The sequence below is a fragment of the Pseudophryne corroboree genome, chromosome 6 (assembly GCF_028390025.1).
Source record: "Pseudophryne corroboree isolate aPseCor3 chromosome 6, aPseCor3.hap2, whole genome shotgun sequence".
NCBI lineage: Eukaryota > Metazoa > Chordata > Amphibia > Anura > Myobatrachidae > Pseudophryne > Pseudophryne corroboree.
The window spans coordinates 392,318,644-392,335,742 of NC_086449.1; the positions used below are offsets into that span (position 1 = coordinate 392,318,644).

The window sequence follows — 17,099 nt, forward strand, 5'->3', positions numbered from 1 at the left end:
GAAATTCGACAGTTGTCAAATTCGACATGTCTGCAGTGGTAAAAATGCGGCTTTTCAACAAAACTATATTCAATTGAAGAATGTCGATTCGACAACAGTGCTTTTCGACAGTAATTTCGTCAATTTCATTCCGCCTCACTTTGCTGGCGGAATCTAATAAAAAATTTTTAAAAACATGTTTTTTTTTGTGTTTTTTTATTGCTAATAGCATATCTTTTTATATTATAAGGGATTATGTACTTGGTTTGTCTATTAGGAGACACAAGTATTATTTATATATTTTTTTAAAGAATATATTTTTTTTTTAACTGACTAAAATAATATGGAGAGATCAGAGTATGGTTTTCAGTGGGAAGGGGTGGGAATGGGTTAAAATAAAAAAAAATGCGTGGGGTCCCCCCTCCTAAGCATAACCAGCCTCGGGCTCTTTGAGCCGGTCCTGGTTGTAAAAATACGGGGGGAAAAATGACAGGGGATCCCCCGTATTTTCACAACCAGCACCGGGCTCTGCGTCCGGTCCTGGTGCCAAAAATATGGGGGACAAAAAGCGTAGGGGTCCCCCGTATTTTTAACACCAGCACCGGGCTCCACTAGTCAGAGAGATAATGCCACAGCCAGGGGACACTTTTATATCGGGCCCTGGCATTAAATCACTAACTAGTCAACCCTGGCTGGGGTACCCTGGAGGAGTGGGGACCCCTTAAATCAAGGGGTCCCCCCCTCCAGCCACCCAAGGGCCAGGGGTGAAGCCCGAGGCTGTCCCCCCCATCCATGGGCTGCAGATGGGAGGCTGATAGCCAAGTGACACAAAGAAAGAATATTGTTTTTTGTAGCAGAACTACAAGTCCCAGCAAGCCTCCCCCGCAAGCTGGTACTTGGAGAACCACAAGTACCAGCATGCGGGGGGGAAACGGGCCCGCTGGCACCTGTAGTTCTACTACAAAAAAATACCCAAATAAAAACAGTACACGCACACCGTGAAAGTAAAACTTTATTACATACATGCCGACACACACATACTTACCTATGTTCACATGCCGACGTGGCACTCTCCTGATTGGCTGTGCGCGTCTGAGCTGTCAGACGGCGCATTGCACAGCCGCTCCATTATCTTCAATGGTGGGAACTTTGCGGTCAGCGGTGAGGTTACTCGCGGTCAGCGGCTGACCGCGAGTAACCTCACCGCTGACCGCAAAGTTCCCACCATTGAAGATAATGGAGCGACTGTGCTATGTGCCGTCTGACAGCTCAGACGCGCACAGCCAATCAGGAGAGTGCCACGACGTGGCGCTCCCTGATTGGCTGAAGGGACCCTCTGTGACAGGAGTCACGCGGGGTCCCGGCATTCGGGGAAAGGGGTCCCATGTGTAAACATGGGACCCCTTTCAGTGCGTGGTCCGGGTAAATGCGGTTTGTTTTTTTGCCAAGTACGTGGATTACAAAAAAAGAAGAGGACAGATGCTACACTGGATTTTCCCCCGGCTGTGGCATTATCTCTCTGACTAGTGGAGCCCGGTGCTGGTGTTAAAAATACGGAGGACCCCTACGCTTTTTGTCCCCCGTATTTTTTGCACCAGGACCGGACGCAGAGCCCGGTGCTGGTTGTGAAAATACGGGGGATCCCCTGTCAATTTCCCCCCCGTATTTTTACAACCAGGACCGGCTCAAAGAACCCGAGGCTGGTTATGCTTAGGAGGGGGGACCCCACGCAATTTTTTTCTGGGTTTTTTAAACATTTTTGTGCCGTCCAAAAAGTCGAATCCAGGACGCACATATCCGTCAATTGGTCCGTTTTTCGACAGCAGGACTGTCGAATCCGTTTTTTATTGAATATGTCGAATTCGGGTCCCGGCGGGAGGGTATGTGACTGTCGAATTTAAAAACGGTCGAATTCCAGCCGGAATTAGACCGCAATTGCATATACCCCATATTCTGCTGCACTTTACAGAGTATAGAGTATAAGATCTCAGGAGTTTCACAGGGAATATGACAGGGGAAGCTCTGCCTACCCTGACTGGGGTGTGGATTATTAGATCTACACTAAAAAGGTCTAAAGTCAATAGGTCTACTACTATTGGTAGACATGCATTAGGTCAAAGGGGACAAAAGGTAAACATAGAATAGGTAGACAGGGTCAATGGTAGATGGTGCACAGGCGATCGCAAGGTAATTGACAGTAAGTTGCCGTTTGTGGGTGTCAACAGACCGTTTTGCAGGAGTGTCTGGAAAAATGCAGACAGGCTCAGGCGTTTGGAGGGAAGGTGTCTGACAGCTCCAGTCCCGATCACCAGGAATCCATCGCATCGCCTGAGTAAGTCCTGGGCTGCGCAAAGACTGCACAAACTGATGTTTGTGCAGCTTTGTTAAAGAAGCAAACGCACACTTGCACAGGCTTTACCCCTCCTCCTGTAGGCGGCGACTATCTGATCGCAGGGCTGCAAAAAACGCACCCTAGCGTTCAGGTCAGAATTACCCCCATAGACCCCTTATTGATGGGAGGTACTCGATATATCGACTGTCGGGTCCCGGCGCTAAGCATACCGGTGCCGGGATACCGACAACTATTTTCTCTCTTGGGGTGCCCACGACACCCCTGGAGGGAGAATAAATAGCATGCACCTGTGCCCGCAGTGTGGCAAGCGCAGCAAGCCCACAATGGGCTCTTTTGCGCTCACCCCACTGTTGGCATTCCGGCGGTCAGGATCCCGACGCCGGTATGCTGGGGCCAGGATCCCGACAACTGGCCAGTCTTACTACACCCCTTATTGATGAGTCAGTCAGTCAGTCAGTCAGTCAGTCAGTGAGTGAGGGCTTTCGCATTTATATATATAGATACGCCAGTGATTGTATAATAATTTTATTAATACTTACTGTATACAATTATTAATAAGACAACATAAAATACAGTGTTAAATGAATGAAGAATATGTGTATTACATTGGAAGAAACTGGAAAATAAGAAGAACAAGATAGCTGAAAGGCAGAGTTGCTGTATTGTTCTGTCTGGATGTAAGTCAGAGGAGTTTGTTTAGATCCGTAGGGGGATGTATCTAATCTTGGAGAGAGATAAAAATACCAACCAATCAGCTTCTGTCATTTTACAGGCTGTTATGGTGGCCAATCCCGGGATCGGCGGGATCCCGGGATTTAGGGCCAAAAACGGGCGGGATTTAATCCCGGGATTGTAAACTCCAATCCCGGGGATTGAGGGATCAGCGTTGAGCGTCCACAGGACGCTCAGACGCTGCCCGGCTTCCTCCTTCCGGCTCCCCAGCGCAGCGTAAGAGGTCACGCTGCACTGTCACACGCTGCTGGGAGCCGCCAGAGGATGTTCCCCACCCGCCCGCCCCCGGTATACGGTGAGTTATGTGTGTGGGGTGGGGCGAGGGGGCGGACACTTAGCTAAAAGCCATTCCAGGGAATCCCGGGATTGGCCATTTTTCAATCCTGATACCCGGGATTGAAAAAATGGCCTGGGATTGGCTTCCCTACAGGCTGTGCGAGAAAAATGACAGTAGCTGACTGGTTAGTACTTTATCGCTGTCCACTTTATCACTCTCTTTAAGATTTTATAAATTTCCGCTTTTAGATTTTACTACAAGGAGATTGATGGGGACCCATAGATCTCAGCCCACAGATTAGTGAAGACTAGCAAATGCTGCCCAACAGTGTAGACTGAAAACAGTCTGAAATCAGAGCTAAGAACATAGCTGTAGATTTACTAAAGCTCATAAAACAGACAAGTCTATCATTTTCAATAGAGAATGATAGCTAGACTGGTTGCTATGGGCAACATCTTGACTTTTCATTGTTAGAAATTTTAGTAAGTCTACCCCTTAGCGTTAAAGTCAGTATAATGCACCAAAGATCAGGGGTAGGCATCATATCTTGGTGAGTTGTAAGTAAGGCCAAGGTTAGGGTCACTGGCAGACAGATGTAGCCCAAATAAGCCAGGTCAGTACACAATTAGATGGAATATTTAAGCAATACAGAGAATATAAAACTATAGTACAAAATAATAAATGCCACTAATCTACAAAAATATAAATGAATAAAATATGAAATTAATAAATGCTATTATCCCAAAGTAGAATTGATAAATTAGATTACATACACAGCGTGCCTTCCCTCTTAATAGGAATTGCGTTAAGGATGTTGATGTATATATTGAAAAATAAGAATTTACTTACCGATAATTCTATTTCTCATAGTCCGTAGTGGATGCTGGGGACTCCGTCAGGACCATGGGGATTAGCGGCTCCGCAGGAGACAGGGCACAAAAGTAAAAGCTTTAGGATCAGGTGGTGTGCACTGGCTCCTCCCCCTATGACCCTCCTCCAAGCCTCAGTTAGGATACTGTGCCCGGACGAGCGTACACAATAAGGAAGGATTTTGAATCCCGGGTAAGACTCATACCAGCCACACCAATCACACTGTACAACCTGTGATCTGAACCCAGTTAACAGCATGATAACAGCGGAGCATCTGAAAAGATGGCTCACAACAATAATAACCCGATTTTTGTAACAATAACTATGTACAAGTATTGCAGACAATCCGCACTTGGGATGGGCGCCCAGCATCCACTACGGACTACGAGAAATAGAATTATCGGTAAGTAAATTCTTATTTTCTCTGACGTCCTAAGTGGATGCTGGGGACTCCGTCAGGACCATGGGGATTATACCAAAGCTCCCAAACGGGCGGGAGAGTGCGGATGACTCTGCAGCACCGAATGAGAGAACTCCAGGTCCTCCTCAGTCAGGGTGTGCCCCTGACCAAGTATCAGCTCGGCAAAGTTGTAAAGCCGAGACCCCTCGGGCAGCCGCCCAAGATGAGCCCACCTTCCTTGTGGAATGGGCATTTACATATTTTGGCTGTGGCAGGCCTGCCACAGAATGTGCAAGCTGAATTGTACTACACATCCAACTAGCAATCGTCTGCTTAGAAGCAAGAGCACCCAGTTTGTTGGGTGCATACAGGATAACAGCAAGTCAGTTTTCCTGACTCCAGCCGTCCTGGAAACTATATTTTCAGGGCCCTGACAACATCTAGCAACTTGGAGTCCTCCAAGTCCCTAGTAGCCGCAGGTACCACAATAAGCTGGTTCGGGTGAAACACTGACACCACCTTAGGGAGAAACTGGGGATGAGTCCGCAGCTCTGCCCTGTCCGAATGGACAATCAGATATGGGCTTTTTTGAGACAAACGCCGCCAATTCTGACACTCGCCTGGCCGAGGCCAGGGCCAACAGCATGGTCACTTTCCCTGTGAGATATTTCAAATCCACAGATTTGAGCGGTTTAAACCAATGTGATTTTAGGAATCCCAGAACTACGTTGAGATCCCACAGTGCCACTGGAGGCACAAAAGGGGGTTGTATATGCAGTACTCCCTTGACAAACTTCTGGACTTCAGGAACTGAAGCCAATTCTTTCTGGAAGAAAATCGACAGGGCCGAAATTTGAACCTTAATGGACCCCAATTTGAGGCCCATAGACACTCCTGTTTGCAGGAAATGCAGGAAACGACCGAGTTGAAATTTCTTCATGGGGCCTTCCTGGCCTCACACCACGCAACATATTTTCGCTACATGTGGTGATAATGTTGTGCGGTCACCTCCTTCCTGGCTTTGACCAGGGTAGGAATGACCACTTCCGGAATGCCTTTTTCCCTTAGGATCTGGCGTTCAACCGCCATGCCGTCAAACGCAGCCGCGGTAAGTCTTGGAACAGACATGGTACTTGCTGAAGCAAGTCCCTTCTTAGCGGCAGAGGCCATGAGTCCTCTGTGAGCATCTCTTGAAGTTCCGGGTACCAAGTCCTTCTTGGCCAATCCGGAGCCACGAGTATAGTTCTTACTCCTCTACGTCTTATAATTCTCAATACCTTGGGTATGAGAAGCAGAGGAGGGAAGACCTACACCGACTGGTACACCCACGGTGTTACCAGAACGTCCACAGCTATTGCCTGAGGGTCTTTTGACCTGGCGCAATACTTGTCCAGTTTTTTGTTCAGGCGGGACGCCATCATGTCCACCTTTGGTCTTTTCCAACGGTTCACAATCATGTGGAAGACTTCCCGATGAAGTCCCCACTCTCCCGGGTGGAGGTTGTGCCTGCTGAGGAAGTCTGCTTCCCAGTTGTCCACTCCCGGAATGAACACTGCTGACAGTGCTATCACATGATTTTCCGCCCAGCGAAAAATCCTTGCAGTTTCTGCCATTGCCCTCCTGTTTCTTGTGCCGCCCTGTCTGTTTACGTGGGCGACTGCCGTGATGTTGTCCCACTGGATCAATACCGGCTGACCTTGAAGCAGAGGTCTTGCTAAGCTTAGAGCATTGTAAATTGCCCTTAGCTCCAGTATATTTATGTGGAGAAAAATCTCCAGACTTGATCACACTCCCTGGAAATTTTATTTTATTTTTTTTCTGTGTGACTGCTCCCCAGCCTCTCAGGCTGGCCTCCGTGGTCACCAGCATCCAATCCTGAATGCCGAATCTGCGGCCCTCTAGAAGATGAACACTCTGTAACCACCACAGGGGAGACACCCTTGTCCTTGGAGATAGGGTTATCCGCTGATGCTCCGGACCATTTGTCCAGCAGATCCCACTGAAAAGTTCTTGCGTGGAATCTGCCGAATGGAATCGCTTCGTAATAAGCCACCATTTTTCCCAGGACTCTTGTGCAATGATGCACTGACACTTTTCCTGGTTTTAGGAGGTTCCTGACTAGCTCGGATAACTCCCTGGCTTTCTCCTCCGGGAGAAACACCTTTTTCTGGACTGTGTCCAGAACCATCCCTAGGAACAGCAGACGTGTCGTCGGAAACGGCTGCGATTTTGGATATTTAGAATCCACCCGTGCTGTCGTAGAACTACTTGAGATAGTGCTACTCCGACTTCCAACTGTTCTCTGGACCTTGCCCTTATCAGGAGATCGTCCAAGTAAGGGATAATTAAGACGCCTTTTCTTTGAAGAAGAATCATCATTTCGGCCATTACTTTGGTAAAGACCCGGGGTGCCGTGGACAATCCAAACGGCAGCGTCTGAAACTGATAGTGACAGTTCCGTACCACGAACCTGAGGTACCCTTGGTGAGAAGGGCAATTTGGGACATGGAGGTAAGCATCCTTGATGTCCAGGGACACCATATAGTCCCCTTCTTCCTGGTTCGCTATCACTGCTCTGAGTGACTCCATCTTGATTTGAACCTTTGTATGTAAGTGTTCAAAGATTTCCCATTTAGAATAGGTCTCACCGAGCCGTCTGGCTTCAGTACCACAATATAGTGTGGAATAATACCCCTTTCCTTGTTGTAGGAGGGGTACTTTGATTATCACCTGCTGGGAATACAGCTTGTGAATTGTTTCCAATACTGCCTCCCTGTCGGAGGAAGACGTTGGTAAAGCAGACATCAGGAGCCTGCGAGGGGGAGACGTCTCGAATCTCCAGTCTGTACCCCTGGGATACTACTTGTAGGATCCAGGGGTCCACTTGCGAGTGAGCCCACTACGCGCTGAAACTCTTGAGACGACCCCCCACCGCACTTGAGTCCGCTTGTACGGCCCCAGCGTCATGCTGAGGACTTGGCAGAAGCTGTGGAGGGCTTCTGTTCCTGGGAATGGGCTGCCTGCTGCAGTCTTCTTCCCTTTCCTCTATCCCTGGGCAGATATGACTGGCCTTTTGCCCGCTTGCCCTTATGGGGACGAAAGGACTGAGGCTGAAAAGACGGTGTCTTTTTCTGCTGAGATGTGATTTGGGGTAAAAAAGGTGGATTTTCCAGCTGTTGCCGAGGCCACCAGGTCCGATGGACCGACCCCAAATAACTCCTCCCCTTTATACGGCAATACTTCCATGTGCCGTTTGGAATCTGCATCACCTGACCACTGTCGTGTCCATAAACATCTTCTGGCAGATATGGACATCGCACTTACTCTTGATGCCAGAGTGCAAATATCCCTCTGTGCATCTCGCATATATATAAATGCATCCTTTAAATGCTCTATAGTCAATAAAATACTGTCCCTGTCAAGGGTATCAATATTTTCAGTCAGGGAATCCGACCAAGCCACCCCAGCGCTGCACATCCAGGCTGAGGCGATCGCTGGTCGCAGTATAACACCAGTATGTGTGTATATACCTTTTTAGGATATTTTCCAGCCTCTCAGCTGGCTCCTTGAGGGCGGCCCTATCTGGAGACGGTACCGCCACTTGTTTTGATAAGCGTGTGAGCGCCTTATCCACCCTAAAGGGTGTTTCCCAACGCGCCCTAACTTCTGGCGGGAAAGGGTATACCGCCAATAATTTTCTATCGGGGGAAACCCACGCATCATCACACACTTCATTTAATTTATCTGATTCAGGAAAAACTACAGGTAGTTTTTTCACACCCCACATAATACCCTTCTTGTGGTACTTGTAGTATCAGAAATATGTAACACCTCCTTCATTGCCCTTAACATGTAACGTGTGGCCCTAAAGGAAAATACGTTTGTTTCTTCACCGTCGACACTGGAGTCAGTGTCCGTGTCGACCGACTGAGGTAAATGAGCGTTTTACAGCCCCTGACGGTGTTTGAGATGCCTGGACAGGTACTAATTTGTTTGCCGGCCGTCTCATGTCGTCAACCGACCTTGCAGCGTGTTGACATTATCACGTAATTCCTTAAATAAGCCATCCATTCCGGTGTCGACTCCCTAGAGAGTGACATCACCATTTCAGGCAATTGCTCCGCCTCCTCACCAACATCGTCCTCATACATGTCGACACACACGTACCGACACACAGCACACACACAGGGAATGCTCTGATAGAGGACAGGACCCCACTAGCCCTTTGGGGAGACAGAGGGAGAGTTTGCCAGCACACACCAAAAACGCTATAATTATACAGGGACAACCTTTATATAAGTGTTTTTCCCTTATAGCATTTTAATATATATATACATATCGCCAAATAAGTGCCCCCCCTCTCTGTTTTAACCCTGTTTCTGTAGTGCAGTGCAGAAGAGAGCCTGGGAGCCTTCCCACCAGCATTTCTGTGAGGGAAAATGGCGCTGTGTGCTGAGGAGAATAGGCCCCGCCCCCTTTTCGGCGGGCTTCTTCTCCCGTTTTTCTGAGACCTGGCAGGGGTTAAATACATCCATATAGCCCCCAGGGGCTATATGTGATGTATTTTTAGCCAGAATAAGGTACTATCATTGCTGCCCAGGGCGCCCCCCCCCAGCGCCCTGCACCCTCAGTGACCGCTGCTATGAAGTGTGCTGACAACAATGGCGCACAGCTGCAGTGCTGTGCGCTACCTTATGAAGACTGAAGAGTCTTCTGCCGCCGTTTCTGGACCTTCACTTTTCGGCATCTGCAAGGGGGGTCGGCGGCGCAGCTCCGGGACGAACCCCAGGGTGAGACCTGTGTTCCGACTCCCTCTGGAGCTAATGGTGTCCAGTAGCCTAAGAAGCCAATCCATCCTGCACGCAGGTGAGTTCACTTCTCTCCCCTAAGTCCCTCGTAGCAGTGAGCCTGTTGCCAGCAGGACTCACTGAAAATAAAAAACCTAACAAACTTTTACTCTAAGCAGCTCTTTAGGAGAGCCACCTAGATTGCACCCTTCTCGGCCGGGCACAAAAATCTAACTGAGGCTTGGAGGAGGGTCATAGGGGGAGGAGCCAGTGCACACCACCTGATCCTAAAGCTTTTACTTTTGTGCCCTGTCTCCTGCGGAGCCGCTAATCCCCATGGTCCTGACGGAGTCCCCAGCATCCACTTAGGACGTCAGAGAAATATATATATATATATATTAAAGTGTACTAAAAAGAAGGGATCAAGAAGCCTGAGTTTTTCCTGGGTTCACCCAAATAAATTCAAAATCATTCAACACACAATACAAATACAGTAGGAGCATCTCAAAGGTGCTAAACTTTAATGGCTGATTTAGAATGCAAATCAACATAAAAAGGAACAACACTTCCCTTTGTTTTGGTGGAGTGATGATGATGTGTTTTCCATTGGTGATACCAGACATGAAACAAAGATGGGACAACAATAGTATAATACTGTCAAAAGCAATACATGTGATGAATAAATAAATGAAATTCAAGAAAAAAAATAATAAGGGAGTTTTCATGTTTTCAATTTAACCCTTTAGGTAATCTACTTAATGAAATAGACTTAATTGCGCAGTACTATAAATCTTTTTTTGCATGAAGGGTGTTATCAATTAATTAGAAAGTCATCCTCCATGCAACATAAAAATGGGAGAATGCGGGTATAGGGCCTGATTCAGAGATGTAAGTAAACCCGATGGCTTACGTACATCTCCAATGTTTGTGGGTCTGTGCATGTGCAGAATGAGTCCTGTGTGATCACTCATACCCGTTTCAGACATCCTCCAAAATTCCGGATATTTGCACATGAACGCACATCAACCCGGGATTTTCGTACATCTGAAAAGCATCAACCTGCGTTCCCGGGTCGCCGACCCTTCAATTGACCAGGGTTCGGTCTTAATAGTGCGACCTGGGAATTTACTCCCGGGTCACACCTAGATGCCTCTGATTGGCATTTGGACTGCCTGGAAGGGGCAGGGCTACCTGGAGGGGGCGGGGGGTAAATGGAGGGGGCGTGCGCCGCCCTGCAGTGAGTAATAGAAGCAGCCGCAGCCAAGCAACAGAGAGGTGCCCTGTTGTGGTGGGGTTCAGAATGATTTACCGACGGACACAATACCGACGGTCATAATCCCGACAGCCATTGACCTACAGTCAAAATACTGACACGGTCAAAATACCAACATTCATTATGCCTACGTGTTCAAAATGCCAACATAGTCATAATACCGACATTTGAACATTCCGACATGAGTTTTTCTCTTTTTTTTCTTTTCTTCTGTCAGTGTCAACATAGGTCAACATGGACACCGTCTAAGTGTGCCATGTCCCCTCGCATAGCTCGCTGCACTCGCCATACTTCTGGTTCCCCCTCCAGGTCCACTGGGATGGTAAAGTATGAACAAGTCTGTTTTGGGGCAAAAATTCCTTAAAAACGCATGTCAGCATTTCAAATGGCAGTATTCTGACTGTCTGCATTTTGAACATGTCTGCATAATGAATGTCGGTATTTTGACCTTGTCTGTATTTTGGCTGTTGGTCAATGGCTGTTGGGATTATGACCGTCGGTATTGTGTCCGTTGGTAAATCAACTGCTACCCTTTGTGGTGAGATCTGGTGGCTGGTGTATTTTTGGCTCTGCTCATGCTCAGTCGTGCTCTTACTTAACAATGCGAATAGTCTCCAGATTTATAGGTTTTCTTTTATATGATGCTGTTCTGAATAACTTTGTTCTCTTCTCGGCTAACCCTTTGCTGAATACCGTTACTACGTTAAAAATCTGCAGAAGCACTCGTTTCTGCATTTTGTCGTGAAAATAAATGTCCTGAATAGAGCTCTTTGTACTGAGAGCTGTTAGAATTTACATCAGGGATAAAATCAATATAGAGAGGAAGGGTGTTCTCTGTCTCTTTATTATGCTAACCTGTGTGAACATGTACAAGGACCGGGGCAATTTGCACTCTATTGGAACAGGTGATGTGCATCATAAACAAGAAGGTAACTTTTACTAATAAGATGCTACACACTTCCAAACGACGGGGTGTATGTGACTGAGAGATCTCCCCATGGCATGTGTGAGTATCTCTGCCTGCAGCTGAGGGACCGAAGTGAGCAGAAGGGGCAGGCAGTGGGGGGAGGGAGGGCAGCAGGGTGACAGGGAGATTTCCTTACAGCACAGGGGAACGTGAGGGACGTGATGGATACACAGAGGAGGGCAGCCCCCTCCTGTTACCCGGAAACACTGCAGCAGCAGCCGTGCAAGCCTCCTCCTCATTACCAGCACTGGGTACCTAGCTAACGTAATATGCTGGAATTTGCAATCTGCTGAGGAGGAGGAAGATAGAGCCCAGCAACTGCACATATATAGGGGTCTAATCATGAAGCAGTGAAAAGAGTAGAGAAGTGAGCCTGTGGAGAAGTTGTCCATGGCAACCAATAAGCTGCTCCATACAGTTGTACAGCATGCAAATTATAAATGTTAATTTAATGCTGATTGGTTGCCATGGGCAACTTCTCCACTGGCTCACTTCAGACTTTTCACTGCTTCATGAATAGACACCATATTCATTATCCCAATGGCAGGGTGCGCTCACATGTAATGGGACAGACAGTGCTCCCCTGCATATCACTAGGTGGTAACTGGATGACGAGAGTCGGAGGCAGGAAGGTTACACCAAATTGCCCGCCCCCACCAAATCTGTATAACACGAAACACTGGGTCGTACAGCATTTTCCCAGTCTATATGACGGGCGCTATATTCGGCGCGCTAGGGATTACTGGTACGTGCAGGGCGCAGCGCTACTGGTGCCTGGCAGTTCCGGGTGTGTTCGCTTGGCGGCAGCACTGAGCGGCAGGTGGAAAGGGGTGGGGGAGAGCCGGCGTGACGTCAGTGGTGTCACGTTGCTCGCACTTGCCGGCTAGGGATACAGCTGCAGATTCGGAAGCGGCATCGTCAGTGAGAGAGGAGAGAAGCGGCGGAGAGGAGGCTGCGGCCACATACAGCGTTATACGCACCGCTGCTACCCGCACATAGGATTACTCATATACATTTTATACAGACACTGCGGCCATGCCTGCCCCCCAGCCTGCCGGTTACTAGGAGCACACACACGGGACGTAGGGGGAATCGGTGACCGATCGTATCTGAGAGCTGCCGGAACTTGTGCGACTATGCCTATGGAGCTTATGCAGAACAGGACCAAGAAGATCTGGCTGCCCCTGGATGGGATTCCGGTGCTCCCCATCCATGGTGAGAGGCAGCTGGTGACGCCGGCTCCTACTGTACTGGCTGCTGATCCGTACATCATTATCCCACGTGTAACTCATGGGGGCGGGGGACGTAGGGAGCAGCATAGTCATCCTATGCCTTTCATTCATTTTCCTGAATGTATGCTCCTACATACTGTACAGTATTTTAAAGTATCTTTGTGATATGAGATGAGAGACTATATAGATATACATAGATAGATAGATATAGATATATATAGATCTTCCAATTCCACATTTTGTATGATCTTGTGCCTGTTATGTTTGCAGTGGATAGTGCACATGCAGCATCTGCTGGGGACTGTCCTGCTGTCACTGGCTGTTGTATATGCAGGAGTGCCTGCCTCTGTTACTTCATATACATGGGGGGATTCCCTGCAGATAGGTAGGACAGTGAGATATTAGTCTTTCATTCTTTCCTATGCCCAGTTATGGACTTGGGCGCTGTCACCCTATGTGTGTGGCCATAATTCAGATTCAGCACCCTTTCCCTGCTGCTGGGGGGATGGCCTCATTCCCCCCCAGTTGCCTGCAGGTGGTCTGAGTCAGTGCCTCACCAGTATCGTGTCTCTGGGAGCAGTCAGTGTATTACATGCTTGCGGTGCAAATTATTGTAGTGACATCACTGTGGGACTTGCCTATAAGCTAATGTTTTAGTTTCCCTTTCAATGGATCAGGTGATGCCATCACCACATTCCAGCCTTTGTTCCCAGCATTGTAAATGTTAGGGATGTGTATGTACTGCAGCTGTGTTTTGGATACCCTGTCTAGGATTTTTATTTTTTTATTTTTTATTGTTTCAGTTCTCTCCAGTTAGCACACATTGGGGTCTATTCAGTTCACCGACAGTTGAATAGCGCCGGGAGTCAGCTCCCGTCGCTGTTCAATTCAGCTCAAGTTAAGTCAGTGAAGGCCCGTTCTCCTGGACTTAACAGGTTGAATTGTCGGGAGAACGGGCATTCTCCAACTTAACTCCCCGCCGCGATGCTGATTCCCGACAGAATCAGCCTCGCGGCAGCACTTGTGTTGGATTTCTTCTCTCGGAGTGAGAGAAGAATTCCCGGCAATTGAGGGTCACTTGTCACTGTATTGAATTGCGCCGGGAGCTAACTCCCGGCGCTATTCAACTGTTGGTGAATTGAATCGACCCCATTAGGTACATTTACTAAGGAGGCTGTGTTTTTGTTTTGTTTTTAGAACTGGTGATGTTGCTCATAGCAACCAATTAAGATTCTACTTAACATTTATCTAGCTACTTCTAGAAAATAATAGACTCTGGTTGCTATGGGCAACATCACAAGTTCTAAAAAAAAACCTCCCAGCTTAGTAAATTTACCCTTTTGTTTCTTTTCCATGGATTATACACACTTCACTTTGAATATGTGTGCACTAAACTGTGTAGACATCAGGATGTATTTGCATTTATTAAAATGAGTATTCTCTGCCACAGTACTTTCAGTGAGCAGTGGTAGAACAACAATAGGGGCGGCTGCTTCAGAATTACATGTTATTTGGCTGTCATTGCACCCACATTACGTGCATGGTACAAATGGCCTAATTCAACATGGGTTGTAGTTGTGCGAAAAATCGCACAACTACAACCCTTACATTAGCATGGGGGGATGCCCAGCACAGTGTTAGGCCGCCCCCCCCCCCCCTGTTAACATGCGAACGCTTCGCTCAGCAGCAAAGCGCTCGCATTATAAGGGTAGCCCTCTGCCTGAAAAGCTTATCTGCCAAGGAAAACTGCTAACTGCCATAATTCAGGTCGCAGCGGCTGCATGTGGCGTCACGCAGCTGCTGCAGCCCGCCCGGCAAATGGTCGGGACATGTCTGAGTTGTCTGGACTGCGCCCATTCAACAGCACCTTCTAAAAGCTGCCCTCCCGCCCTGCATCTCGCTGCGTGCACACTCGCAGTGCGGCTTCTGCACGTGCGCACACTGCAAGAGGGATCCAGCATGCAAACGCATAGTAGATGCCTTCCATGCTGAATCGGGTCCTAAATGCATATGTTTGTCCATATTCAGAGCTGTGCGCATCTTTGTGGGCAGACCACGCTTATCTGCAAGCATAGTTTTAAGGCGAACATCAGAGCATCAATACTTGTTGCAAATAATATGCCTGGAAGCAGGTGTATTTACTCTGCCATCCAACTTTGCATATCCCGCAGTTCTGTAAATGTGGTCTATTCATAAATAGACCCCAGTGTCTTCTCTGAAGTTTGCCTACATGAAATCTATCATGCCTCTTCATTGCGGATTCTTCCCAGAGGATGTTTGGTGCTACAGTTGTACTTTCAACTCCCATCATGTAATATATGGCATACTGCAATACTGTATTGTGTCCCCCTCAAACTATTTGAGATAATTGGTCAAATAATTTGCATCAGTTAGGTGCGGTGTTTGGAAAGTCATTTCATGACAAGACCATTTATTAATCCCACATCACACGTAACGGAATGAAGCCGGATAAGTCGGACAGGTAGACTTGATGGATTAGCAACCTAAAATGACTTTTGTTAGACTTTGTGTCCTCTGCAAAGGGATATTGGAGATTAACTTTCATCCTATAGGCTCTAACTTCCCATTTATACTGGATCTCGCTCCCTCTGTTTATGGCAGTTTTCTAGGTTTTGGTGATATCCATGATTGAGCATTGGTGACTTAATTAGTACCTCAGTTATTTTGATTTAACCATTTGTGTTGAAGTCTGGATATCACTGTGACCTGCACTGTGAATCTAGGGTGGTCTTCAGTATGCCGAATGTCGGGATCCCGGCGCACAGTATACCGGCGCCGGAATCCCGACACCCGGCATACCGACATATATTCTCCCTCGTGGGGGTCCACTACCCCCCTGGAGGGAGAATAAAATAAGCGCCACTGTGCCCGCAGCGTGGCGAGCGCAGCGAGCCCGCAAGTGGCTCATTTGCGCTTGCCACGCTGTCGGTATGCCGGCGGTCGGGCTCCCGGCGCTGGTTGCCGGGAGCCCGGCCGCCGGCATACCATACTTCACCCGTGAATCTAGGTACACACTATACAATTATCTGTCCAATCTGGCTGGTTAGAATGAAAATCTGGTAATGTATGGGAGCTTGTGACAATTGACCATTTGCTCCTAAACACTTGAAAATGAACAAAAAATGGTCATTCAAATAAATTTGTTAAATCAAATGGATTTTACCAATTTGTCTGACTGTTTTTGTCCGTTTTTAATTGTTTGGGAGCTAATGGTCGATTGTCACTTCGGGGTAACTGTATTGTCCTTCATTATGGGGGAGAAGTGGTTTCAGCTCACATTATGGGCACTGATATTGCTTCTCCCTCGTGTATTACAGCAGCTATGTAGGCTCAATGACTGGTGCTGCTATCTAAAATATAGCACGCCGATGTGCGGGTGCAACGTAAGTAATGTAAGCGCTGACCGTTCCAACACCTGAAGCTATGGATTTTCGACAGTTGCAGGTGGCGATGCCCTATCTCCACAGCTGGGACAGATCTGTTCCTGACTGTGGCGGATGCCGGCTTCGGGCTGCATGTGTGATCTTGCGTGAGTAGCGAGATCTCACACGTGCAGTGGAGCCGGCTGGGCAGGAAGATGCAGCGCATTAGCACTAAGCAACAGATCTGCAAAACAATAAGTCTAATTTCTCTATCGTCCTAGTGGATGCTGGGGTTCCTGAAAGGACCATGGGGAATAGCGGCTCCGCAGGAGACAGGGCACAAAAGTAAAGCTTTCCGATCAGGTGGTGTGCACTGGCTCCTCCCCCTATGACCCTCCTCCAAGCCAGTTAGATTTTTGTGCCCGGCCGAGAAGGGTGCAATTCTAGGTGGCTCTCCTAAAGAGCTGCTTAGAGAAAGTTTAGCTTAGGTTTTTTATTTTACAGTGAGTCCTGCTGGCAACAGGATCACTGCAACGAGGGACAGAGGGGAGAAGAAGTGAACTCACCTGCGTGCAGGATGGATTGGCTTCTTGGCTACTGGACATCAGCTCCAGAGGGACGATCACAGGTACAGCCTGGATGGTCACCGGAGCCGCGCCGCCGGCCCCCTTGCAGATGCTGAAGTAAGAAGAGGTCCAGAATCGGCGGCTGAAGACCCTTGCAGTCTTCTAAAGGTAGCGCACAGCACTGCAGCTGTGCGCCATTTTCCTCTCAGCACACTTCACACGCAGTCACTGAGGGTGCAGGGCGCTGGGGGGGGGCGCCCTGGGAGGCAAATGTAAACCT

At 48.1% G+C, this 17,099-nt stretch overlaps 1 protein-coding gene across 3 annotated transcripts in view; it reads left to right on the forward strand.

The window, feature by feature from the left end:
- PFKFB3 (6-phosphofructo-2-kinase/fructose-2,6-biphosphatase 3) overlaps positions 1 to 17,099 on the forward strand; it is a 147,669-nt gene that overhangs the window by 95,108 nt on the left and 35,462 nt on the right. For 2 of the 3 annotated variants that reach the window (XM_063926802.1, XM_063926803.1), the window contains exon 1: positions 12,344 to 12,853. The exons of the other annotated variant lie outside the window; for it this stretch is intronic. In XM_063926802.1, coding sequence (XP_063782872.1) covers positions 12,775 to 12,853 — 79 coding nt within the window. In that variant the 5' untranslated portion in view covers positions 12,344 to 12,774. Of the gene's footprint in view, positions 1 to 12,343; positions 12,854 to 17,099 lie in introns of those variants that run through there. 3 annotated transcript variants of the gene reach the window in all.